This window comes from Prionailurus bengalensis, chromosome A1 (assembly GCF_016509475.1).
Source record: "Prionailurus bengalensis isolate Pbe53 chromosome A1, Fcat_Pben_1.1_paternal_pri, whole genome shotgun sequence".
NCBI classification, from domain to species: Eukaryota; Metazoa; Chordata; class Mammalia; order Carnivora; family Felidae; genus Prionailurus; species Prionailurus bengalensis.
In genome coordinates, this window is record NC_057343.1 from 171,867,516 (window position 1) to 171,893,558 (window position 26,043).

The 26,043-nt window shown below is 38.7% G+C and overlaps 1 protein-coding gene across 1 annotated transcript in view; it reads left to right on the forward strand.

Annotated features, from left to right (window-relative positions):
- The first annotated feature begins 11,200 nt into the window (after nucleotides 1-11,200).
- The window catches only part of CAMK4 (calcium/calmodulin dependent protein kinase IV), a 217,309-nt gene continuing 202,466 nt past the window's right edge, over nucleotides 11,201-26,043 (forward strand). The window contains exon 1 of the mRNA XM_043595267.1: nucleotides 11,201-11,683. Coding sequence (XP_043451202.1) covers nucleotides 11,523-11,683 — 161 coding nt within the window. The 5' untranslated portion in view covers nucleotides 11,201-11,522. The remainder of the gene's footprint in view (nucleotides 11,684-26,043) is intronic.

Here is a 26,043-nt window from a genome sequence, read left to right on the forward strand (position 1 = left end):
ACCTTTAAGTGTGATTTTTGCTGCAGATTCTGTGCCTAGTTTGTTAAGTGTCTTTTTGGTTTTTACAATTAAAATGATTTGATTTTATCATTTTTTTCCCTGCATCTACTAAAATGGCCATATGATTTTTCTTCCTCTGTCTGCTATTGTGGGTGAAGTATATGGTTGATTTCATAATATTAAACTAACCTTGAATTCCTGGAAAGAACCAAACCTGATCATGATATAGTATTACTTATGATCTCGTATTGCTTAATTTTTAAAAATTTAGTCCACTAGTGATATTGGCCTGAAAATTTTTTCTTTCCTTATAATGTCTTTGTTACAAACCAACTGATCCTGGCTTAAAAAGGCAAGAATTATTATTTCTTTCTCTTTTCTGGAACAGTTTATATAAGATTGATGTTATTTTTTTCTTAAAATGAAAAATTTACCAGTGAACCCATCTGGGTCTAGAGTTGTGTGTGTGTGTGTGTGTGTGTGTGTGTGTGTGTGTGTGTAAGCGTTTTCATTAGAGTTTCAGTTTCTTTAATAAATATAGAACCAGTCAGATTTTCATATTTCCATATCCTCTTATGACTTTTAAAATGTGCATCAAATTTGTGGTAATTTCCCCAGCCTTCATCCCAATATTGGTTACTTGTGTCTCTTCTCTTTACATTGATCATCTGTCTAGAAGTTCATCAATTTCATTGGTCTTTTTAAAGAACTAAATCATTTATTTTTTGTTGTTTCTTATTTCCTGAGACAAATGCTAAAATCATTGCATTTCAAAGCCAGAAAATGTTAAGAAAGATGAACAAGGCAAGAGAAGCCAGATTGTCTAGCTAAAGGAAAGAGTTCTGCAGTTCTTTGGATAGCTGGGAAATTTATGATAATTTAGAAAACTGAGGACTCAGGCTGTCTTCTGAGAAGTGGAAATTGAAAATAGAAATAAGGCAGAGTACTAAGCTTTGTGACACTATATGATTTTTTCCCCTGAAATAATTACATTTTAATTTATTTTCTTTTTTCTTGACTTTGACTTTTATTTATTTATTTATTTATTTATTTATTTATTTATTTATTTATTTTTGTTTAAATTCAGGTTAGTTAACATTGCTGATAGTAAACACTGTCTTGGCTTCAGGAGTAGAACCCAGTGACCCTTTTGCACTGTTGGTAGTAATGCAAACTGGTGCAGTCACTCTGGAAAACAGTATGGAGTTTCCTCAAAAAATTAAAAATAGAACTACCCTATGACACTATATAATTTTTTTTTCAATATATGAAGTTTATTGTCAAATTGGTTTCCATACAACACCCAGTGCTCATCCCAACAGGTGCCCTCCTCAATACCCATCACCCACCCTCCCCTCCCTCCCACCCCCCATCAACCCTCAGTTTGTTCTGTTTTTAAGAGTCTCTTATGCTTTGGCTCTCTTCCACTCTATAATTTTTAAAAACACATCTTTATATTAGTTTCTTTAAAAATTAAGCTGGATAAAAATATAATGAATACTGTAATTCCATTTATATAAAACCCTAGAAAATGTTAACTTCTTTATAGTGCCAAAAAGCAGATCAGTGGTTGCTTAGGTCGGGGGTTGGTGAGGGGAGATAAAAGGAGAGATGACAAAGGAGCACAAGGATTGGAAGTGATGGATATGTTCACTATTTTTATTGTGGTGATGATTTGGCAGGTATAGACATATGTCATTTAAAATGGTACATTTTAAATATTTACTGTTTATTTAATGTCAATTAAACTTCAATAAAACTGTTGAGAAAACATACCATCATAGAAATAACAGAAACAAAGATATCACTACATTGTCATCTTCCTTGTCTGACAAGAAGTTTACTGTAATTCTTATCATATTTTTCTCTATATGCAATGTATCTTTTTCCTCATTACCTCCACATTTTCTCCTTGTCGTTTCCTTTCAGCAAATTAAAAATAATATGCATTGGTGGTATGTTAGTATGTACATATGCATATATAATACAAATACACACACACATATATATATATATGTATATATATATATAATATTTGATATATACTCTTCCTCTTCCCTAAGTTTCATGGATCTGTAGTTTGATGTATGTTACTAATTTTGGAAAATTTATAGCTATTACTGCTTCATAATTTTTCCCCCTATTCTCTTTCTTTCTTCTCTTTCTAGCATTCTGTTTGGCATATGTTAGACTGTATAAAATTATCCCATAGGCCTTGGATGCTGTGTTCTGTGTTTCAACTTGGGTAAATTTTATTGACCTATTTATAAATTCACTGGTTCTTTCATTGATGTAGGTACTGATATGTGTGTTGAAGATATTCTTCATCTATATTACTATGCGGGGTGGAGGGTTGTTTCTTGAAATTCCATCTGATTTTTTTTTCTGAGATCCCATCTCTGAAATTTCCTACTGATCTTGTAAGTTTTCACCTTTTGTGTTAGAGTTTTTAACATGATAATCACAGTTATTTTTATGTCTTTGTTAGATAACTCTAACATGCCCATAATATCTGAGTCCGGTTCAGTTTAGAGTTTTGTTTCTTAGCAGTATGTTTATTTCTTGATGTTTTGTTTGCCCTATAATTTTGTGTTGGAAGTCATGCATCTTGTTTTGGACAGTGGAAACAAAGGTAAATAGATTTTATGTCTATAAAAAGGTATGCCTTCCCTTCTGCTAGGTATTTAGTGTGGGAGTTTGAGTTAATCTAGTGAGGATTTTGGTTGGATTTGCACTTCATGCTCTGGTTATGCTCATTGCACAACATGCTTTATATTTCTTTACCAATGTCTTTCATTTAGGGTAGGGGCAGGTTTTCCTCAGCCTTTTTCTCTCTGTCTGCCCCACCTTTAGGTCTTCCAGTCATACTATGCCACAAAGGTCTGTGCCTGTGCTCTTGTAGTATTCCACTGTTACTTGTTACTTGATGCTTGTTAGCTTAGTGGTGGGGAGCGGACGGGACATTCTCTATTGTTCTCATTCAGCTTCAGTCTTAGGTAGGCCCTGTGCCCTTGGGTCTTAGAGATGTGACCTTAGAGCTCTAACCTTTTCACCATTTTAGTTCTGTGTTCAGGACATATTCCTGCCCCTCCCCTCAGGGAAGAGGGATTTTTTTTTTTAGTTCCCTTCATTGTGGGTTTGTGCCAATGTGTAAAGGTGACAATGTTTGTTGCCTCCCCACTCCTGCAGGATGATGCTATTTTTTTTTCAAGAGGGGAGATGAGGGAGAAGGTCATCGCTGGCTTTTTCCCCCTCACAGTAGCTGCTGTTCTCTTTGTCTTAAGTCTGGACCACAAGGCATGCTTTTTCAGGACTCTCACCCATTTTTTGGTGTGCCCAGTAGAGTCTCTGGAGGAAGGCCTGCAACAAGGTGTGAGCTCCTCCTATATATGTCACTCCCCAGACTTTCACATTGTCTTGTAAGCCCACATTCAACATCCCCCAATTTGTTAACTCTTCATAAAGAATTTTTACTGTTATGTGGCCGTGTTTGCCACAGGTAAGCAACTGCCATCTTTCCTGCAGACAGCTCTCTCTCCTAAGATTTTAGACTACTTGGTTGTCCTGTGATCTCATTTCTCTGAAGGGTCCAGGAAAATATTGACCTTGCATTTTGGCTGTTTGTTGTATTATAAGGATTGGGGAAGTGTTCTTGTGGCTTTCTGTATGCTAGGCAGACACCAGGAGTCTTTTGACTGTTATTTAATCTTTGTATTGATTTCTCAGAATTCCTTGCATATTCCAGGTACATATTTTTGGTGAGATATTTGTATTGAGAATGTTTGCTCCCAGTTTGTGGCTTGTGTTTGTATTTTCTTAATTTTTTCTCTTGACGTGCAGAAATTTTAAAATTTGATAAATTCCAATTTTTAATTTTTTTATGTTTAGAATTCACAGTGTCTTGTCTAGATATTTTTATCTATTGTAAGTTTCTGAAGATATTCTTCAATATTTTCTTTTAGAAGTGCTACTATACTTTTTGCTTATATGCATAAGCTTATCCATCTTAAATTTTTTTTTTTTAGTGTTTATTTTTGAGAGAGAGAGAGAGACAGAGCGTGAGTGGGTGAGGGGCAGAGAGAGAGGGAGACACAGAATCTGAAGCAGGTTCCAGGCTCTGAGCTGTCAGCACAGAGCCTGATGTGGGGCTCAAACTCATGAACCATGAGATCATGACCTGAACCAAAGTCAGACACTTAATGGACTGAGACACCCAGGTCCCCCTTATTCATCTTAAATTAATTTTTGTTTGTGGTACAGGAAAAGATTGAGATTTGTTTTTCACATTTATCCAGTTGTTCTAGTACTATTTACTGAAAAGACTTTCCTTTGCTCATTAAATAGCTTTGATAATTTTTACCAAAATTAATTGACCACATATATATACTTAACTCTTTTTTTCAGTTCCATTGAACTATTCTTTTTGTCCTTACACCAATACTGTACTGGTTTCATTTCTGTAAGATTTCATTGTAGATTTATTATAAGTTTTGAAATCAAAAGAGTGAGACCTCCTACTTTGTTCTTTTCAGAATTGTTTTTGTATACCAGGTATTTTGTATTTCTTTACACATTTTATTTAAAAACATTTTTTAATGTTTATTTATATTTGAGAGAGAAAGAGATACAGTGCATGTTTGGGGGAAGGGCAGAGAGAGATGTAGACAGAATCTGAAGCAGGCTCCAGGTTTTGAGCTGTCAGCACAGAACCGAGTGTAGGGCTTGAACCCACAAACCATGAGATGACCTGAGCCGAAGTCCGACACTTAACCAACTGAGCCACCCAGGCACCCCTATTTCTTTACACATTTTAAAATAGACTTTTCAATTTCTATAAACAAAGACTACTAGAATTAGCCTACATATCAATTAATAGACTTTAGTCTACATATTAAATAATTGACATGTTAACAATATTGAATCTTTCGATTAATGAACATAGTATGTCTTTCCACTTATTTGGATTTTATTTAATTTCTCGTAACAGTATTTGGTAGTTTATACTGTAGACGATTGTGTATTTTATGCTTTTTAAATTAAATTAAATTAAATTTTATTTTATTTTATTTTATTTTATTTTATTCCATTTTCCATTTTCCAAATGTTTTCTGCTAGTATTTTAAAAAGACAATTGATTGTTTTATTTTGACCTCTTACCCTGTGACCTTTCCAAATTCACTTAATAATTTTAGTAGTATAAGTGAAATCGTAAGATTTTCTGTGTAAAAAAATCAGGTCATATATAAATGGCAACAGTTTAACTTTTTCCTTTTCAATATTTATGGACTTTTGATTTTGCCTAAGTTGAAGAATTGGCTAAATACAATTGCAATTGGCTTTAATAGATACAGTTTGTATACAATAAAATTCATCAGTTTGGGGAGCACCTGGGTGGCTCAGTCGGCTAAGTGTCAGACTCAATTTCAGCTTAGGTCATGATCTCATGGTTCCTGGGATCAAGCCCCTCTGTCCTGACAGCACAGAGTCTGCTTGGGACTCTCTCTTTCTGCCCCTCTCTTGCAAAAGTATGCACAGGAGCACATGCATGTACATTCTTTCTCTCTCTATAAATAAATGTTTTTAAAAATTCATCAATTTTTAAAGTGTAATTAAAAGACTTTGACAAATGCATAAAATCATATAATCACCATCAAAATCATGACTTAAAATTTTCTATCACTCCCAAATCCCCTCAAACCCATTTTTAGCCCATTCTCTACCCTATCTTGGCCTCTGAGAACCACTGATCTGTATTCTATCACTTAATTTTGCCTTTTTCTTAATATTATGTAGAAGGATTTATATGTAGTATTTTTATCATATTTTACCAATACATATTTTATTTTGTTAAACAAAATTTTATTTATTTATTTTGAGAGACAGAGGGAATGAGCAGGGGAGGGGCAGAAGGAGAGGAAGAGAGAGAATCCCAAGCATGCACTGTCACTGCAGAGCCTGATGTGGGGCTTGAACTCATAAACCATGAGATCATGACCTGAGTTGAAACCAAGAGTTGGACACTTAACTGAGCCACCCAGACGCCCCTTATTAATACATATTTTATAACTCACAGAATTCAATATTACAATTTTTGCTTTAAACCACTAGCTGTCTTTTAAATAAAAGAATAAGAACTAGAGCTTTTTTTATTTACACATATTTCTTCTATCTTCATTCCTTTCTGTATATCTGAGTTTTCATCTGGTGTATTTCCCTTCAGCCTAAAAATATTCCTTTAGTATGAATTTTGAATCTACAATTTTTTTTCTTTAATAGTTAAATGTTTTCAAAGTTAAATAACTTTGGAGATATTATTCTATTGTTTTTGGCCTACATTATTTTTGATGAGGAGTCATCTGGCCATCTGTCATTTGTATTATTACTTCCCTATAATTTGTAATATACTTCTCTCCTTCTCTGTCTTCCTCCTCCCACCTCCCCGGCCCCCCTGCAGGAGAGGATGCTTTCAAAAAAAAATTTTTTTTCAATCTATTGTTTTTAAGCATTTGACTTAGATGGGTCTAGATGTGGTTTTATTTCTACTTATTTTGTTTAGGTTTCTGAAATTCTTGAAAATATAAGCTGATGTTAACCTAAATTTGGGGAAACTTCAGCCATTTTTTCAAATAAGTTTTCTGCCCCAGTCCTTTCTCTTTATCTCCTGGAACCCCAGTGATATGTAAGGTATCTTGATATTGTCCTATAATTCACTGAGACTTGTCCCCCTACCCTTTTTCCTTTTAATTTTTTGTTTTCTTTCTTTGTTGTTATTGTTCTCTACACTAAATAATTTCTTTTTTTTTTTTTTCAACGTTTATTTTTTTTATTTTTGGGACACAGAGAGACAGAGCATGAACGGGGGAGGGGCAGAGAGAGAGGGAGACACAGAATCGGAAACAGGCTCCAGGCTCTGAGCCATCAGCCCAGAGCCCGACGCGGGGCTCGAACTCACGGACCGCGAGATCGTGACCTGGCTGAAGTCGGACGCTTAACCGACTGTGCCACCCAGGCGCCCCTAGTTTCTATAGCTCTGCTTTTATTGGTTTGTTATTGCTGAAAAACAAATTACTCCAAAATTTAGTGACTTAAAACAGCAATATCATATATCTCCCACAATTTCTATGAATTCAGAATTCTGAGTTATTTGAAATTCTGAATAGTTTTGTGGTTCAGCTCTGGTCTCTTATGAGATTTTAGTCAGATGTTGGCTGGGGTTGTAGTCATTTGAAGGTTTGATTGGGGCTGGGGAATTTATTTTCATGATGGCTGACTGATGTGGTTGATAAGTTGGTTCCTCTCCACATCACCATCTCCATGCAGCTTTTGAGAATCCTTATGCCATGGATGTTGGCTTCCCTCAGAATGAGCAATCTAGGAGATCAAGGCAGAATCTGTAATGCTTTTATGACTGTAGAAGTCACACATCTTCACTTCTGCCGTATTCTATTTGTCACAAAGGTCAACCCAATTCATTGTGGTAGGTGAACTCAGAAAGGCATGATTATCAGGAGATGATTAGTGGGGACTATCTTAGAAATTAGATGCCATATTCTGTCTTCAGGTTCACCCATTCTTTCCTCTCCAATCTTAACTCTTCTGTAGGTTCTTTAAATGATTTTTTTTTTCAAATTTCAGATAGTTTGCCCATTCAGTTCTTCAATTTCCAGTGTTTTCTTTTAGATAGTTTCCATTTCTCTGATAGTATTACCCAGATGTACACTTGTGAATATCTTTTTAAAAATTATTTGAACATATTTATAATAGCTATTTTAAATCCTTTGACTATGAATATCAGTCTATCAGTCATCTTAGTGTTGGTTTCTGTTGATTGATTTTTTCTTTTGACTGTGGTTCAAATTTTTCTACCACTTCACATATCTAGTATTTTTGTTTTAATTGTATACTGGATTGTCAGTGATTCCTTGCAGAGATTCTGGATTCTGTTATCTTTCCTAAAGTTTTTTTTTCTCTTTCTTGTAATACACAATTAAACTTGGTGAAACGCATACTCCGAACCATGTCTCTCCTGTGGTGAGGAACAGCTAAAATTTTTTCGCAACTTTCAACTTTCCAGTTATTGCTTTGTGCTTTCTGCTAAGTTCCTTGGAATTTCCCACACATATGCGTAGTTCAGAGATTAGCTTAGTATTTGAGCTCAGTTTATATGTAGATTTTTGGTTTCCTTCACTGTGCTCCCTTCTTTCTGGAATTTCTTCTCAATTTCTAGCCTTTCTGCCAGCCCTGAATTCTGTATTCTGCCACATTAAGCTACTGAGAGTTGTGTTGCTTGTAGAGTCCTCAGGGAAAAGCTAAATAAATGTGTACCTAATTCAGAAAAGTTCCTTTCTTTTGTGGGTTGCATTATTTTCAGTTTTCTGATTTTGGTAGGTCTTTTGCACATTTAAATAACTCTTTTTATATTTAATCCAGAGATTATAATTGTTATATATAGAGGGTTAGTCATACCAGCTACTCTGCCATACCAGAATGGAACCTTAGCCATGTGTGTATGAGTGAGACAAAAAATAGGTAATTGGAAGCTTTGGGTCCCTGAGCCTGTTGAATGATAGGCTTCACTGTAAGGTGTTGAGAAAAATCAGGATGTTTTGTGGGGGAGTATCTTAATTGTCAGTATCCTTACGTCCCTCTCTCCTGGGATTGTTTAGTTTTCTCAGTGAGGAATCCTTTCATTTCTTGTGTGGCTGGGAATATGATAGACCTATGCCTATTTGTCAGTATTTTGGGAGTCTGGTGGACCTGGAAATCTCACATTTTATTATGTAGAGTTTCATGAATCCCTCTGTTTGTGGGTGAGCTGTACAGTGTGAGCTGTACCTTGTGATGTAAGACATATTTCATTGTTTATTCAACATTCCCAAAGATTAAATTTCTTCCCTTTTCCAAGGGTTTGGAAAAGAAAGTGTGTTTTTTGGCAGTGAATGGTAGAAGAAGAAATATAGGGGCCTAAGAACTTCTTATGAAAGTGTTCAACTAATGTCTTATTCTCTGCCCCAACTTTAGAAAGATCTGGTAGTCAATTCCTAAGCATTTCTGGAATTCTGTGGTAAGAATTAGATTTCTTCTTATTGGCTTCTCCCATTACAAATCTGGGTTTTGAGTATACCCAGTCTTCTAAGTCAGTTACTATTTTTCCATCTGTTCTTAGATTCTGAGATTTAGTTGATACTATTTCTCCCTTTCTTTTTATGGACATATGCCTTTGTTCTTTTTCTGGTCATCTTAGATGATATTTAAGATAAATCATATGGTTCAGTCCTTTTCCACATTTTAAAAAATAATACTTATTTTCATCTTATGTTTTTAAATAAACATAAACTGATTCGTTAAACCAGATACCCTCTATTGAAACATCAGTTGATAGTACTTTTACAAAAGTCAGTTTTGAAAAGCATAGGTATCAAATGACTAAACCGGTGTTGAATGTAAATATCAACTCTACAATGTCCTCTGTGCCATGAAATGATGTTTCTGTAGCTATTGTTCCCCAAAATAGCAAGAGTAAAAAGACTTATCATCTCCTGCAATGTAATGTGCTTGCTTTGGACTTATGTTGTAAAAGAATTGCTCACAACAGACAAGTATGTGCATGTAGTGCTGCAACTTTAGAACTTGCCTCAGAGAAGTGTGAATAAAAATGGCCTAGCAACCACTTCATGCTCTTCCTCCACCAGACAGTGCAAGCCAAGGGACACTTACTTCATGAGAACTAGAATTTACTTGTTTTGCGTATGAACTTGATTTTATAACATGAAGATTATGGAGTTCATTCTCTGAAAAATAATGTCACATGAGCATTTTCAGTCTGAAAATGACACTGAATTTGTATGAATGTACATATACTTACTATTTTTAGTCCATTTGTAAATTGAGCATATGTTCATCTTCATAAAATTACCTGTGAGGAATAGTTTTTATATTTATTTTTTCATTTCCAATCAACTAAGGATCATATTCCTATCACTATTTGGTGATTTTTTTTGTAGTTCACTAATATAGCATGAAAGGTTTTAAGAACCAGAAATAAATCAATAAATTATAGGAGAATATGGACTGTGTTTACCGTGTTATCAGGGATGGGAACACATGAGAAGAGTTTAGTGCATGTTGGAGGAAAGTAAAAAATAATAATAATACTGAAAGTAACACCTGTGAAGGAAAGGTTAAAGAAAGGGCCTCATAGTTATTTAGTCAGAAATAGGTGTGATGTAATAACTTTATATATATAAAGATATATTACAGAATATGACTGATTGTTGTTTATCTTTGCCGAAATCTGGAAAGAAAAATTTCAAGGGTAGAAATATAAATGATATACATTTAACCAGTATTTGGAAGACTAGCCTGAAGGCTGGCAGACAGCCAGTGGAATGCCTGTGATGGGGCACATCTCTTGGGAGGAGGAAAGTGTTTTAAATGTAGCAATCTTCTCTGTCATGAATGGGAACAGGTCCTGCCTTAAGGCTTGCAGAGGGCCCTTCCAGACCTGTAATTCTCTGGATCATTTCTGTTCTAGCTTCAGGGTTGGGAGTGAACTAGAGAAGGCAAACACCTGCCCTTTCAGGAGCTCCAGCAGTGCTAAAGGAGGCAGTGCCAGTGGCAGCACCCTAGCATCTCATCCAACTGAAGACTCACTCAAAGGTGAGTCAGGTCACTGTGGACCCAGGTGCTTCCTTATCCTCCAGCTTTCCCTGGGGCCGGGCACAGGAGCCTTGGGAAATCGGCGGCCACAGGGCACCCTCCCCAGCCGCCAGTATAAGCTTTGACAGAGGGACGCACAAGGGATGGCTGGTTAGCTGGTGCTAGGTGGGAGGGACTCGCCACCTGGACGCGCTCAGGGAGGGATGAGTGGCGCCAACAACAGTCAGGTCGCTTTCTCACCCTTCTGCTAGGTGATCCAGACCCCTGTGCTCCCAGAGAGCGCTGGGCGCCCGCCACTCCTGGAGCGAGCGTCCCACTGCGAGCGGTCCTTTCCAGGCTCCCGGCTCCCGCGGGAGGGCGCGTGGGATGATGCTCTGGTCCTCGTGCTTTCCCCAAGCTCCCGCATCCGGAGCCGCCCTTGCCGGCACCGCCGCAGCCACAGACTGGGAGGGAGAAAGGAAAAAAGGGAGGGGGCTGGAAAGGCTCGGCGGAGGGAGGAGGGGACGTGGGGAGGGAGGGAGAGAAGGGGGAGGGAATCTCTCTCCTTTGCAGTGCCTCCGCCTCTCCTCTTCGGCTGACAGCGACCGGGTTCTCCCTCCACACCCTCTCCCGGTTCCTCGCCCCCTTCTCCACCCACCCTCCTTCCCTCCCTCCCTCCCGAGCGTGCAGGAGGAAAGCCGCAGCCTGCGCGCGGCCCAGGGCGCCGGGGGAGGCGGCGGCAGCGGCGGCGGTGGGTGTGTGCGTGTGTGTGTGAAGGACGCCACCTCTTGCTCCTGCGTTCGCAGGCGGCGGCGGGCGGCGGGGCTTCTCGCTCCGGCAGCGGCGGCGACAGTGGTGGCGGCTTCCGGAGTCCCGCCGCGAAGATGCTCAAAGTCACGGTGCCCTCGTGCTCCTCCTCGTCCTGCTCTTCGGTCACCGCCAGTGTGGCCCCAGGAGCCGGGAGCCTCGTCCCGGATTACTGGATCGAAGGTTCCAACAGGGATGCGTTGAGCGATTTCTTCGAGGTGGAGTCGGAGCTGGGACGGTAAGGCGGGGGGCGCCCTGGACGTGGTGGAGCCGCGCGTCCTGCGCGCGAGCTCGGGCTTCTGGGGAAGCCCGCGGCGCGTTCCGGGGGCTGTCCCTTTCTTTCGGAGGGACAGCTCCCGAAGACGCGGGATCCAGCCTCCCTGCCCTTTGATTTCTCCCCGCCTAGTGTCTAGGAGAGAGCTAAGCACGTTCCAGTTGGAGTCGGGTCTCTCTCGGAGCGCCCAGGCCGGTGCAGCTGCAAGCAGCAGCCTCTCTCCCGCCCTCTCTCCCTCCTCCTCGCCGGCTGCCACTTGCCTTGGGTGACAGCTCCCACCACACGTGGGCCCTCCTTTCCCGATTGGTGTCTTCGCTCACGATTATAGCTTGCCAGAGGGTCTTGTTTGTCGAGTTATTTTTTTGGGGTAGGGGCGGAGGGTGCGCCTCCAAACCGTGACAGAATTATTAAATTAGATTCTTCCTCCTTCTTCTCCTCCAACTCTCCAAAGCAAGTGGCACTAGAAATTAAACTTAAATACTATCTTCCCTGCAGAGTCTGCTCAGGAGTGAAGGGGGGAATGAATCATTTCAGAGAGTTGAAGGCAGAATAATGAACTAGTGTGGCTTTAAAGAAAAAGCAGCACATGAGGTCCAGGCAGTGGTAATTAGAAGAGTTCTGCTGCTCTTCTTTCATGCTGGAGTGATTTATTTAAATTATGTATGCAGAAAGCCATCTCTCTGGGGTTGCAGAAATGTCCCTCATCCCTCCTGTGAAGATCCAAACAGGTAGAAAGCCGTTGGCCGATGTGAAGATGCCATATGTTCCCATGTTTTTATCCACTGGAAATTGGTTTGGTTTTTTTCCCCCCCCCCCTTCTCTTCTTCCTTTTTCCTTCTTGCCTTTCTGTTATCCATAGGTAAGAATTCTTCTCAACACTCATTTTAGATCCAGGCCTTTTATGATAGGGAATCTGAAAATGTAATTTCAATGTTGATAAGTTGAAGCTTCTGTATTTAATACTTCTCTGCAATTTCATTTTCTACTCTCTTTTTGTTGGAAAGAGTTTAGATAAGAGCCCCCCCCCCCCCAATTTTTTTAATGCAATTGGAGACCACAGTGCAGGATTATGGATGTTGGTACTTGGTGGGAATGTGTAAGGATTACCTACCCTGCCCCCCCCTCCATTTGCCACTACTATTAATGGCTCGTGGAATACAGAAGGTGTGCAAGAAAGGCAAAACTTCAGAATGAAAATTTAATTGTCATTGTTTAAAAATGTTCTAAAATACTTGCGCATTGAACAGTATGTATATAAATAGCCTACTTTGATCAAAATTTTCATTGTTCATCTGAAGATGTGCTGTTGTGTGCATTCATTAGTAGGTTGGAAGTGAAGTGTCTCCTTTCAGTTTTGAATCTTACAATTGTGTGGTGAGCTGCAGTGGAGCAGTGTAAATTTCTGATTTAAGAGATAATCTACTTACAATTGTTTACGTGGTGTTTTAGAAACTGTCACCTCGTAGAGGAAGTGCCTCCTGGTGCTAAAGGGACTGCCCCACCACCAAATCTAACTGCTTTCTGAGTAAATTTACCCCAGAGGCCTCTAATTGATTCGGACTCATCATTAGCACATGATGTCTTTATGAATAGGGTTTGCTATCAGGAAACTCAAGAAATTTCCTTAATTTGAGGAATGGAAAAGTGGTTAGAAAAAAGAAATAAACTGCCAATTGTACCTGTCTATGGGATGGTAGACTTCATAGGGAAAACCTAAGGAACTTGAAGTTTATTTAAAAAAAAAAAAAAGCTTTGTGCTATAATTGCAGTAAAATTTGCAACACAAATATAAATCATTTATATATTGCTAAGATTCTCACTCTGCAAAGTTGTTTGATTACCTTGAAAATCACAGAATTAAAATATTTTGAGAGATCTAAAAATTCTTTCTCTTGCTGCTTTTCGGTAGTCATGTGTATTGGGTAAGTTCTCTGTAGCTGGCAGTATGGGCAAGGTGCATGCTTATTCCATTTGGCTGAGACTTTGAGAAATGTCACTTAATGATCAAAGTTATTTTTTTCAACCAGATAAGCCTAAACCTTAAAGCAACTAATGTTACAGATATAATTACCAAGAATCTATATAGCCAGAGAATGCAAAAAATTATAATTGTAGGTATTGACTGACAAAAGTCCTCTTTCTTCCTCCACTCATGATAAAGTTGAGACTCAGTTGGTTTTAAGCCTTTACTCTCTTAACTCCCAGTCTTGGGCCAAATCTGCCTGACGTCGGTGATTCTAAGGCCAAAATAGTTAATTCATTAGTAACACAGTTGTCATTATGATGCTAGGGGAATAATGATCTTGGTGTTGTGGGGCGCCATTGTGGTTAGTTCCAGGGTGTAGACAGTCCCCACTAGATTAAGTTCATTTGTAAGTAGTCATTCCTCTGTTACAATTATCTGTTGCAAGCTGGTGAGTCCTGAATTAAGATTGGACATGTGACTATTAGGGAAACACACCCTGAGGATATATTTGGAAATTTTAGGGAGCTCAATAAAAGCTAGTTGAAGCCTCTGGATAGTGCTGGCAGCACTGTTTCACAGGTAGCCCAAGGCCATGTGATAGCTATTTTATTTTATTTTATTTTATTTTATTTTATTTTATTTTATTATTTTATTTTATTATTTTATTTTATTTTATTTTATTTTATTTTATTTTATTTTATTTTATTTTATTTTATTCTCTCTCTAATATATACAGATATATATGGATAAGGGTGAGGAGTAGGGGTAAGAAGGATTATTTAAGAGTATCAGGCAAACTAATTTAATTTTTCTAAAATCACAGTTGAAAATACTGCTTTGTTTATAGAGTTTGTTAAAAAGTTTACAAAAACCTTGATGACCCAACACATTCAGTTCTGCTCATAAATATAAGTTGGCCATGATCCTTTTTAGGGCTCCCTATCCTAGAGAGCAGTTGGTCCTTTGCCCAGTGATTTGAGAAATTGGCATTTTAAAAGCTTTTCTATGGGAGAAAAGAGCCTGCCTCTCTCCAGATTCTGTCCAGTGGTTTGGCACATGGAGGGACAGGATTTGGCCTGGGCTGCCCTGTGGTGGGGATTTGGCCTTGTGCATCCAAACCCATGTCCTGTTTTTAGTTATTTCCCACCTTGTGTTTCTCTCTGTAACAGGAGACTGAAAGAATGTTTGTAGCAAAACTAGATGTATCCCCATACACAAAAGTTTAGGGAAAACAAATGAAACATAATTAGTACAAAAGAAGAGTGTCTTAAATTATTTTGGGATAAATTTTTTAAAAATTTCCATTCTACTTAACTATAGTTTCTTTAGACTAGTGAATTTCAATTCCCGCCCCCTCCTCCCCCCACCAAAACTGCTGTTCAGTTTAAGGGAGTACATTTATATGGCAACCGAGTTAAAGCAGAGTTTTATAGGATCCTTTGCAATATATATTATTGCTTAGGAACCAAACAGATTTATATAGTGAGATATAGGTATGTGTAGAATAGAAAGTATGTGTGTATAGAATGGAAACAAGTTTCATAAAACAATGTATATTCTTGTTACCAACAATGTAGTCTAATATTTCCTATTCTATGCTGTTTGATTTTATTCTATTTCATTAAAAAATATTGGCTGAATCCACATGATTTCACATCTCACTAATGGATTGTGACTCAGTGTGAAAATGCTGTTTTAGGCCATAAATCTGTGTATGCCAGTTTAAAACATGAGGAAGACTCCTTTTGAAAAATGCCCTGCAGACCAACTAGTAACACTGTGTGGTCTCCATTTGCACATCTCTATAGAGAAAAGTTCTGTCTTTGTCTGCAGGTCCTCATTGGGTTTTCCCTTCCAAATATTTTGGAAAAACTCTAATGTCTCCCCAAGATATGCTGGGTGCACTATACTTTGAAATAACTGTGGGTGGGGGGTGGGGGGTGGGGGCAGGAGGCTAGGCCAGGAGCACTGTCACTGTATAGGGGAGGAATTCAAAGGCCTAAACACTTGTGTATTCCACTTGGTAACACTTAACCCTGGCCCTGGGTAATGGCCAGCTGATACTTCCTGTAAGGAAACATGGAAAGTATGCATTTTCTAACAAAAGCATTCTAACCAGTGCTCCTGGCTGGTGAGGAACCAGATCCTCTCTTTCCCTTTCTCTCTCTTTGTTCGAGGCCCTTCCTGAGCCATTTTTAGCCAGTACTTCTCATACCCTTGGTTTTCCCCCCACAGTGTCCTTTAGGACCCCACAGCAGATCCAGAATATACTGCTGGTTACGGATCTCTTGCTACCCACACTGTGCTTAATGTCTTAAGCTCTTTTGGGGATCTGACTAGAAATTAAAAATATAACTGTTCAGTCCCTCTGTTGTTCTCTGTGCTTCCAATTCTTTTCTCATGCAGTTGACTCAGGAGCATGGTGAGAGGCGAGATTGCAAGTGGGAGAGTAGAAAGCTGGGCTGCACATGCTTGAACACTGACTATAAGCTCCCAGAAGGTAGTCTGTGGATTTGGCTGCCTCACTGTCATGTGCTCAGTGCCCAGCACAGTGCTCATTACTCAGCAGGTGCTCAACAAATGATTTTAGAGGGAGTGAGTGAATGATAATGAATTGGGCCAGGCACAGGGTACATGACCCTAGGGAAAGGGAAATCTGGTAGCTTGTTTATCTTGTCCCTAAAATTTGTGCAACCATAATCTCACTGTGTGCTGGTTTTCTTTCTTCACAGTGGGAGTCCTGATAACTGTCACCTCTGTAGCTTGTAGGTGTTGAAAATAATGCTGCTTTTCTGTTGGCAGAGAGCTTTGTGGCTCTGAAATGAAAGGGATTCAGTTTCACCTTCACTATCATTTTACCACAGGCATCTCAGAATTAGGAGTTAAATCAACTTGAATGTAAAGGCATAAAATACCTCCAAGGTATTCTAACCACTAAAGTTAATACATAGTAAATGCTAAATTTGGAAATATAGTCATTGTAAAGAGCCTCAAAATTAAACGACGACTATGATAGGGTCATTACTTTAAGAATACACTAGTTTTCCATGTTTAAATACAGTTACAGAGTAAAAATAACTCCTAATTTGAAAAAAAAAATAAGTCACAGGTGCTATTTACTGCTAAACTGTTCTAGGGAACTTTACTTAAGAAAAAAAGAGAGACAGAAAGAGAAACAAAACACTAACCACAAAATAGCTTCAAAGAACTTTCTTGTAAACACTTTACACTCAGAATAAATGTCTGTATTATGTGTTTGCAGTAATACATTTGAGAATAAAGTGCCAAATGATAGTTATTTCAATTACTAGTTGTTTTATGTCAATGTTTTTTGTTTGTTTTGGTTTGGTTTTTTGTCTAGCTTAAAAAGTAGTTCTTTAAAAAAAAAAAAAAAGGTCTGCTTAGACTCCCTTTTGGGAAAGCTAACATAGCTAATATATCCAATAAAAAATTGAATTTTTTAAATTTCAAGGTCAGGTTTATTCTGCAAAATATATTTGAGTCCCTGAACCATATAAATCAGGCCAAAGAATAACTTTAAGTGAAATCATGAAATTAATAGCTAGCTAGAATCAAGGTTTTACTCAAATTAGTGTAGTCTTTTTTTTTTTTTTCTTTTGGGTAAGGGTCATCTGAAAATCTCATAATTCCTGTGGCTTAATGAGGAAGTTAGATCTACATATTGAGAGTATACTGGTAGCACATAAAGGATGTGGACTCTCCAATAAAGTCCATCTTTAAATTCTGAGTGCTAATTGGGGGCAGTGGGTGTATGGATGATATAAAACTGAAAGCTTTGGGTGGGAGATTTTCCTCAGTAATCTTACCAATGGCAAAGAGCATATAAGGTAAGGAGCAGTGCTGAACACAGGGTGATTTATAACAATTGACAAAGGATAGTACATGTAGAACTTTCTCTTTTCTCTTAGAGCAGGATTTCTTGACCTTGGTTGGCACCATAGACTGTTGGGGCCAGATAATTCTTTCTGTGGGGGCTCTCCTTGCACTGTAGGATGTTTAATAGTATCCCTAGTCTCTACCTACTAGATGATAAAAGCAACCCTCCCTTGTAACCCCCAAGATATGACAAGTAAATATATCTCTAGATATATTAAGAACCACTGTTTCAGAAGCTTGAAGAACCACTTTTCTGTTAAGAACCACTGTTTCAGAAGCTTGAAGCTAGTCTCTTATGTGAGTTTCTTTAGTTATGTAGAAAGTTAACAAGGAGGCTGGTGGATTGAAATCTTTTGACTTTATTGAGTATCTGCTACAACCAAATGTTTCTCCCATTTCTATGTAATACCATTAAGATTTTTGTCGTATGTGCTTATCACCTGTGCTATAATTTGCTTAATATAATATTAATATTAATATTAATATAAAACCTAAATTTACTAATTGAGAGTACTTATTTTCATTAAATTGAAATTAAATTTCATTAAGTTGTATTCATGCCATAAATAGAAGCAAATTATAAAAATGAATTCCAATAACAACAAAGCAGTTTTATTAAACTGGGGCTACAACTGTTTTTTTGCAAAAGGCTCCAAGCCTTAGGATTGTTCTCTCTTTGTTAAAAAGGGAGATTATCAAAGATTAGCAGTGGTAAAACCACAGTAGCACAAATTGAGGATTTCTTTGTGATGCAATCAGAAAAATGGAAAAAACAGTTGAAAAGAGAATGAGGTTCTCATTTTTTTATTCTTTGCTATTTAATTCGATGCCTTTGTGCCACCTAAAGACCTCTCTGTTACAGCTCTCACCTTTTGCATAACTATGAACTAGGCAATGTATGTTGGTAGTGTGTGTGGCAGGGCAAGGGGGCTGGGTTATGAATGAATACGATGAGCAGAACACTATATATTAGCTTCCAGATGTGTAGTTTACAACAATAAATTTAATCTGAGATAAATAAGTAAAACTATATGAGATAGGGATCAGACAATCTCCGCAGTCTAAAGATGGAGTGATTAATTCCTACGGGGAGGGTTGCGGTGTCTTCATGCAAGGGGGTGAACCTTGAAATTCAGCAGGATTTTAACAGAGCTTTGGTGAAGGGCATACCAGGTAAAAAGTACATTCTAAGGAAAGGCAAAAACTGGCAGAAAAATGCAGGATACACATTTTATTTTGCAAACTTTATAAAACATGACTATTGTCATGAAAGATAAAGTTGGGAAGGTAAGTTGATGTCAGGCCAAAGAGAGCCTGTAAAAAAAACATGACTGTGTCTTTATCAATTGAAAACCAAAATTGCAGATAAAGAGAAAGTAAACATTATGAGAACAAAAGGTGGCCATATAAGTAGCTGTATCTTGGGTTATGTTGTGGGACTAGAACTTGCCATTAACGCGTGGTAAGAGGGAAGGAGGGATGGAGAGAAGGAGGGAGGGAAGGAAGGGAGAAAGACACCCACAACCTGGGATGAGATAAGAAAGGGGAAGTGTAGGATGGAAGTTATTGAGATCAATTACCTAGACCTAATAAAGAGCCCCATAAAGAGACAGACAGTTAATATTTTAGGCTTGGTGGACCATACGGTCTCTGTGGCAATTCAGCTCTGTGATGGCTGAGTGAAAACAGCCATAGACAACACAGAAACAGGTGCACATGGTGATGTTCCAATAAAACTCTATTTATGACCATGAAATTTGAATTTCATATAATTTTCACAGCACAAAATGTTATTCTTCTGATTTCTAAAATCCATTAAAACATGTAAAAACTATTTTTACGTTGCAGACTGTACAGAAACAAGTGACTGCCATATTAGGCTCTTGGCCTGTGATTTGCTGAACTCTGACCTAGAACAGTTAAGTTACAATCCTAGTCCTCTCAGTAACCAGAAAATTTCAGGTTAAAATGATATGAAGACTTCATTTATTCAAGAAACTACCTTGAATCTCCCTTTCACTTTGAAAATGTCAACTTGATCTTAGTTTTTCAAGTGGGCACAAGTATTAAATGCAGACTCCTCCTTTTTTTTACATCTGTTGAAACTGGAACAGTTAACAGTTTTTACGCATGTGGCAAGTTGGCTAGTTCCATTCATCATTTATGTCTTTGAAAATCAGTGTTCACATCCAGAGATGATTTCTTGGAGGATAATTTATTTCACATTTCATAATGAAATAGATGTCATGTTGCTCTTTCTTCTACTGTATTTTAAGTGACAGTGCATTACAAAATAATATGCTGGGACACCTGGATGACTCTGTCGGTTAAGTGGCAACTCTTGATTTTGGCTCAGGTCATGATCTCATGGATTGTGGGATCAAGCCCTGTATTGGGCTCTGTGCTGACAGCACAGAGCCTGCTTGAGATTCTCTCTCTACCTCTCTCTCTCTGCCCCTCTCATGCTCTCTCTCAAAATAAGTAAAACACAAAAAAATAAAAAAAAGTAAAAAAAAAATGCTAAATAAACTGTTGATAAAAGATTTGCCCCTCACTAGTAAAGTGTAATTAATGAATTTCTCTGTTGACTAACATATTATCTGCATATTGAATAATCCTTCTATGTGCCATGCATAAATCTCAGGTAGACTAATTAATGTCCTTTAAATTGAGACTCTGTTTAAATAAACAATCTTTTGAAGAAATAGAATTTTTCTTTTTTCTTTTGAGTAGACTTAAGAGCTAAACAAAAGCAGTCACTTATATTTTGAGTAAAATGGGATGCCCACATAGAGGGTGTGCTACAAGAAAGTATTAGAGAATCTATTTCTAAATTTTGCTTTTAATGTTTGCTTTTATATATCTTAAAAAGCACATTAGAGATGGGTTCAGTAGTACATGTATATCATCTGTGAGTACATAAATATACATAACTTGGGAGCATGTTCTTACAAACATCTTCTTGGATGATTATTAGATCAAAGAATGGTAGTTGTAAGTGGATACTAAATCAGTTTCTTTACTTATATTTAAATAACGTTCTACTTTATGAACATGACTTTAAAGCAGATGTATAGATAAAAATGCAAACAAAAAAGAAAACATGTGGCAAGATGTGTCTTTGTGCAGAAAGAGGAAGTGGGTACATATAGGCACTTGTTATGCATTTTAAGACTATCTGATAAGAGGTTTTGATAAGAACTTACTGCATTTGTAACTAAAGAAGTCATATAGCAGAGAAGAGAAAAAGCATACAGCTTGCCCATCAAGCAGAGGGTTGAATGAATTTTGCTTTTCCTTACTGTTGAGCACCAAATTCATATTATTTGCAAGAACCTCAATTTTAATACACCTGTCTTCCTTCATGGTATATTTTACAACTGCTGTCGTAGGCAGCTGAGTGTTTGGTGGTCAGTGCTTGAAGAGTTGTGGTCATTAGGGCTCAGATATCGAGTTTAACCCTGTTAACAAATGCATTGTCATTACTTAATTACTTCTTAAGTCATACTTCAGGGTCATATGGTTGAAAAACTTACCAGGTGCAAAAATACAGAATATTTCTTAAAAGATAAAAAAGGCTAGACTTGAACAACCCTCTGATTAAAATGGCCTCCTAGAAAGGTAATGGACATGACATGTTTTTAACTGTTCTCTCTATTAGTTTGCAGTAGCATTCTTTGCTAAAAGTGTACTTTCTTTAACTTATGTCATGCTTGTAGACAGAACTTGACTAGTATTACAAACCAGAACAAAGAAGAGTAGGAAAGGGATTGCAAACCTGTAACTGTGATCACACAGTTATTGCCATCTACAGTGCAGCATTTGAATGATTTCTCCCTACTTCAAGTCCTTATGGACTGCTTAAGAGGGACCTTTGCTTGCATTTTCTCCTTCATTGCACTTTTTTTTTATCTTGGTGTGCCTGACTGTACTGTCTTGAATAGTTAGTGACTATTTTAACTAAGTGACAACCTTCCATCTGAGGCTCTAACAGACCTACAAAGTTGTTTGTTGGGTGTGACAGCTAGTCAGTCCAAGGTTAATCTTTGACAGGATTTAAGTATACTATTATCTATTCATTCAAGTGAATCTTGTATTTTTCCCCCAAACTCCCTGTTAAGGTAACCACTGAGAAAATAAGACTGTATTATTAAATGTGACCAAATTCAAAATATGTAATTCAATAAGTCAGCCTGGCCTAAAGTGTTCAATCATAATAGGCCTCTGAAGATTTCTTGTGTGAGCGGAAACATTTTTAGTGTATCCACTAAAGGACTCTGAGTCCTTCCTCTCCTTTTCCCCTGAACATGAACATGTAAGCTAATAATATTCAATGAGGTAAACACTTGAGAAGCTCTCCTGAGTGTAACCTGTAGCTAGAAGCAAACTAAAACCATAATAAACAGAGCTTTTCATGTGTGTGTATGACACATTAGTTAAACAGAGAGCTGAGGAAAGTATCAGGATAATCTACAGCAAACCAGTACAGTTCTTCCAAATCTTGAGATACTGAGGAAATGGAATGACAGGATTGTGCAGAAGACCCCAGGGAGCAATTGAGGTCCCGGCCCAGGCCAGGAGGGGGCAGCAGAGCACCAGTCCGGGTTTGAGCAGGCGCCTAGGCAGTGGAGGGGAGTGAGTGAGTGAGTTATCCCCCCCGGGAACCATAACCCAAGGGGTGAGGTGGGCAAGGCAGCTACTTAGGGCGGCTTCCACGCTGGACAGCAAGCAGGCCATTCTGAACAGTTGAGTCAGTGAGGTGAAGGAGGACTGCTGAGTAAGGCAGCCACTAAGAGAAGACATGAAACTAGATGGTGCAGGATGTGGGCAGGAAAACAGGCAGGAGCAAATTGCTACTTGATGGCTGTGTCCCTTTAGGCATAACACTGAACTTCACTTAGCCGTCAGTGTAAAATGAAGGTCATGGTGTTATATCCTCCCCAAGGTTGCTATGATGATGAAATGAGATCATGTATGCAAAAACTCTGCTCTGAAGCTGGCACATGTGCTTAATAGCATTCCCCAGACAGGACACAAGTTGAGAGTAGGGGATAATGATTCCAAATTAGGTATCTGTAAGGATAAACACCATAGTCTAGCTTTTAGCAGTCTGACCCCAACTTGCCTGCCGGTCTCATTCCACACCGCTTCCTTTTCTAATTATCGGCGCAGAGTGTTTGGTGTTTGTGGTTTACTGTCTTAGGTATCTTGCTAATTATTTCAGTAATACAACAAGATGAGCACACCGGCACGGTTTTTTCAGATGAGGAACCTGAGGCTCAGAATGTTCAAGCAGCTTGTCCAAGCTCATGCAGCTGGGGAGGGGAATCAAACACAGGTTTGTCAGACTCAGGTGTTTGTTCTCTTTCCACTATGCCTGTCTTGGCCTCAAGGACCCCATAAATCTCTGTGGACCCCTTCATATTTCTGTGGTGTTGTGCATGAAACTTTCTTTTGTTAAATGCCCTGAAATATCCTTCTGATCCCTGCAGGACAGTCATTCTACCCCAGGGAGCAGGTTTCTTCTACCTCCCTGCTCTCATATTATTTAAAATTTTTTTTTAAGTTTATTTATTTATTTTGAGAGAGACAGAGAGTGAGCAGGGGAGGGGCAGAGAGAGAGAGAGAGGATACCAAGCAGGCTCGAGCTGTCAGCACAGAATCTGATGCGGGGCTCAAACTCATGAACCATGAGATCGTGACCTGAGCTGAAACCAAGAGTTGGACACTTAACCAACTGAGCCACCCAGGTGCTCCTGCACTCATATCTTTTATATATTTATTGCCTGATAGGTAAATGCTGTGTGGTCTTCATTACCAGAGCCTCTGTGCCTTGGGCAGAGGAAGCCTATATCTTTTTTTTTTTAATATATGAAATTTATTGTCAAATTGGTTTCCATACATCACCCAGTGCTCATCCCAACAGGTGCCCTCCTCAATACCCATCACCCACCCTCCCCTCCCTCCCACTGCCCATCAGCCCTCAGTTTGTTCTCAGTTTTTAAGAGTCTCTTATGCTTTAGGAACCCTATATCTTATTCATCTTTTATCTCCACTATTAAGTCAGTTCTTTCTTCATCGGCTTACTACCTGCTCCCCCATGAGTGTTTCATAAATGTTTGAGGAATAGTGAGTGAATCATAAATATTGGAGGAGTTAGGTGAATAGCAGAAAAACAAGCAGCACTTAAATTTCTCTTTCTTCAGGATGTTTGTCCTTTGAAACCCTCTGCTAAACCAGTACACTGGGAAATTATTCAATGCCTGTGTCCCTCTCTTTAGAGTGTAAACTGTTGTAGGCTGGGTCTCTGTCCCCTCACACACTGCCGTGTCCTCAGCACTTAGTGCAATGTCTGACACATAGTAAGCACTCAGTAAATACTTGTTGGGTGAGTCAATTGCACCACTGCGGCTTCTGCAATGGAAAGTCCTTTTGAACCCAAGGACTGATGGAATAGTGTGACCTTCTGTGATTAGACCATTTACCTCTAAGGTCCCTTACAGCCACAAGCATCTGTGCATCTGTGTTTTCTTCCAGTTGAATTCTCTGGATGATTGCTTTAGATCCTTACTATGTGTTCAGGAGACAGAGAAGGTTTGGGAGTTACGTAAGGCTCTGAGCTCCAAAGTCTTTGTAAATGTGTAGAAGATCCTTGGATAATTTCTGTTCTTTTTCTGTGCTTTTTAAATGCCTCCTCTTGTTAGAAACATGTACTTACTGTTATGTTTGCTCATTTTTACTTCCATTAGTAGACCATACAGATGCTGACATTTGTGATATCTAGGACAGGGTTTAGCAGAAAGGGATATTTCCTAGCTTTTCCCACTCTGCTGGTTTTGTTTTTGAAAGGAATCATTCTTTTTAAAAAGCTTGACTTATGACCTGTTTGTGTCTGCATAATAATCTATTATCAGTGTCCTGTAACATAGTCTTATAACATGGGCCCTGCCTGAGCCAGGAGGAAAAGGAAGAGCTAAGGAGGGGATTGTGAAGGAGATAAGAATGTAAATGTTCTTCTCTGTGTCTGTCTTTATTTAGAAGTGTTATTTTAAAATCATGTATTGAGATATCTAATTGGAAGTTATGTTGAGAAATTATAATCAGAAATATAAATAATTTCTCAACATAACTTCCAATTAGGGTCATTAACTTTACATTCATGATTTGTATCAGTGTTGAAACAATTATTCTGGAAAATTTGTATGTCTCCATCTCTATTTTATTTTATTTTATTTTATTTTATTTTATTTTATTTTGAGAAAGAGAGAGAATTCCAAGCAAGCTCCATGATGTCAGCACAGAGCCTGATGCGGGACTTGATCCCACGAACCCTTAGATCATGACCTAAGCAGAAACCAAGAGTCGGATGCTTAACTGACTGAGCCACTCAGGTGCCCCTCCATCTGTATTTTGACAACAGTGGCCAGGGAGTGTGGTGAAAGAAAAACTGTGTAGGTGGAAGAGGGACAGAGATAGAGCTAAAGAGCAGAGGGCAGGCCAGGCTTCACCCTGGTCTACTTTTTGTAGGTCCGTTTACACCTTACCCTATGAGCACCTCCCTGTCCCTGCCTGATTTCTCCATGCTCCCATTGTCCCACCGGAGCCCAGGTACCTCCCATTTTTCTTATATCTACCCCTGTTATGGAGGTATTTGTGTCCCTGCCAAAATTCTTAGGTTTAGACCTTAACACCCAGTGTGATGATATTTGAAGATAATTAAGGTTAGATGAGGTCATAAGGGTGGAGCCCTCATGATGGGATCTGTACCCCTATAAGAGGAGCTACCAGAGAGAATACTCTCTGTCTCTGTTTCTTTACCATGTGAGGAATCAGCTGGAAGGCAGATGTCTGAAATCCAGGAAGAGAGTTCTCACCAGAACCCAATCATGCTGGGGCCCCTGATCTTAAACTTCTAGGCTCCTGAACTGTGAGAAAATAAATTTTTGTTGTTTATGCCATCTAGTCTTTGATGTTTGTTCTGACAGCCAAAGCTAAGACACCATGCCATCTAGTCTATGATGTTTGTTCTGACAGCCGAAGCTAAGACACCCTTATGTTCCTTTTCCCCACTTTGATATCTGTCTGACTTTGGTCATAATCTCAGAGTTGGCTTGCTATGTTTCAAAAACTAACCTGAGTTAATCTACACTAGTGTGGCAAGCAGTGTTTGAGAAAAGTGATGTGCTTCTTCTTTCCCAGATGCCCACCATTGTTTTTCTGCCAGATATTGGGGAATGTAGTCCAAAGACTCACTTCACAGGGACTATAGCTCCTGCATTTGGTTTATCTAGGATGGATGGAGCTAACTCTGGGTTGCTGTTATTATTTACATATAGAAATGTATATATGGGCTCCCTATCACATCATGCCTTGCTGGACCCTAGGCTGGGACACTTCTTCTGTGGTCAAACTCTTTCTCCCTCTCCTCTGCCTTCTAGGCACTAGCATCTTGGTATCCATT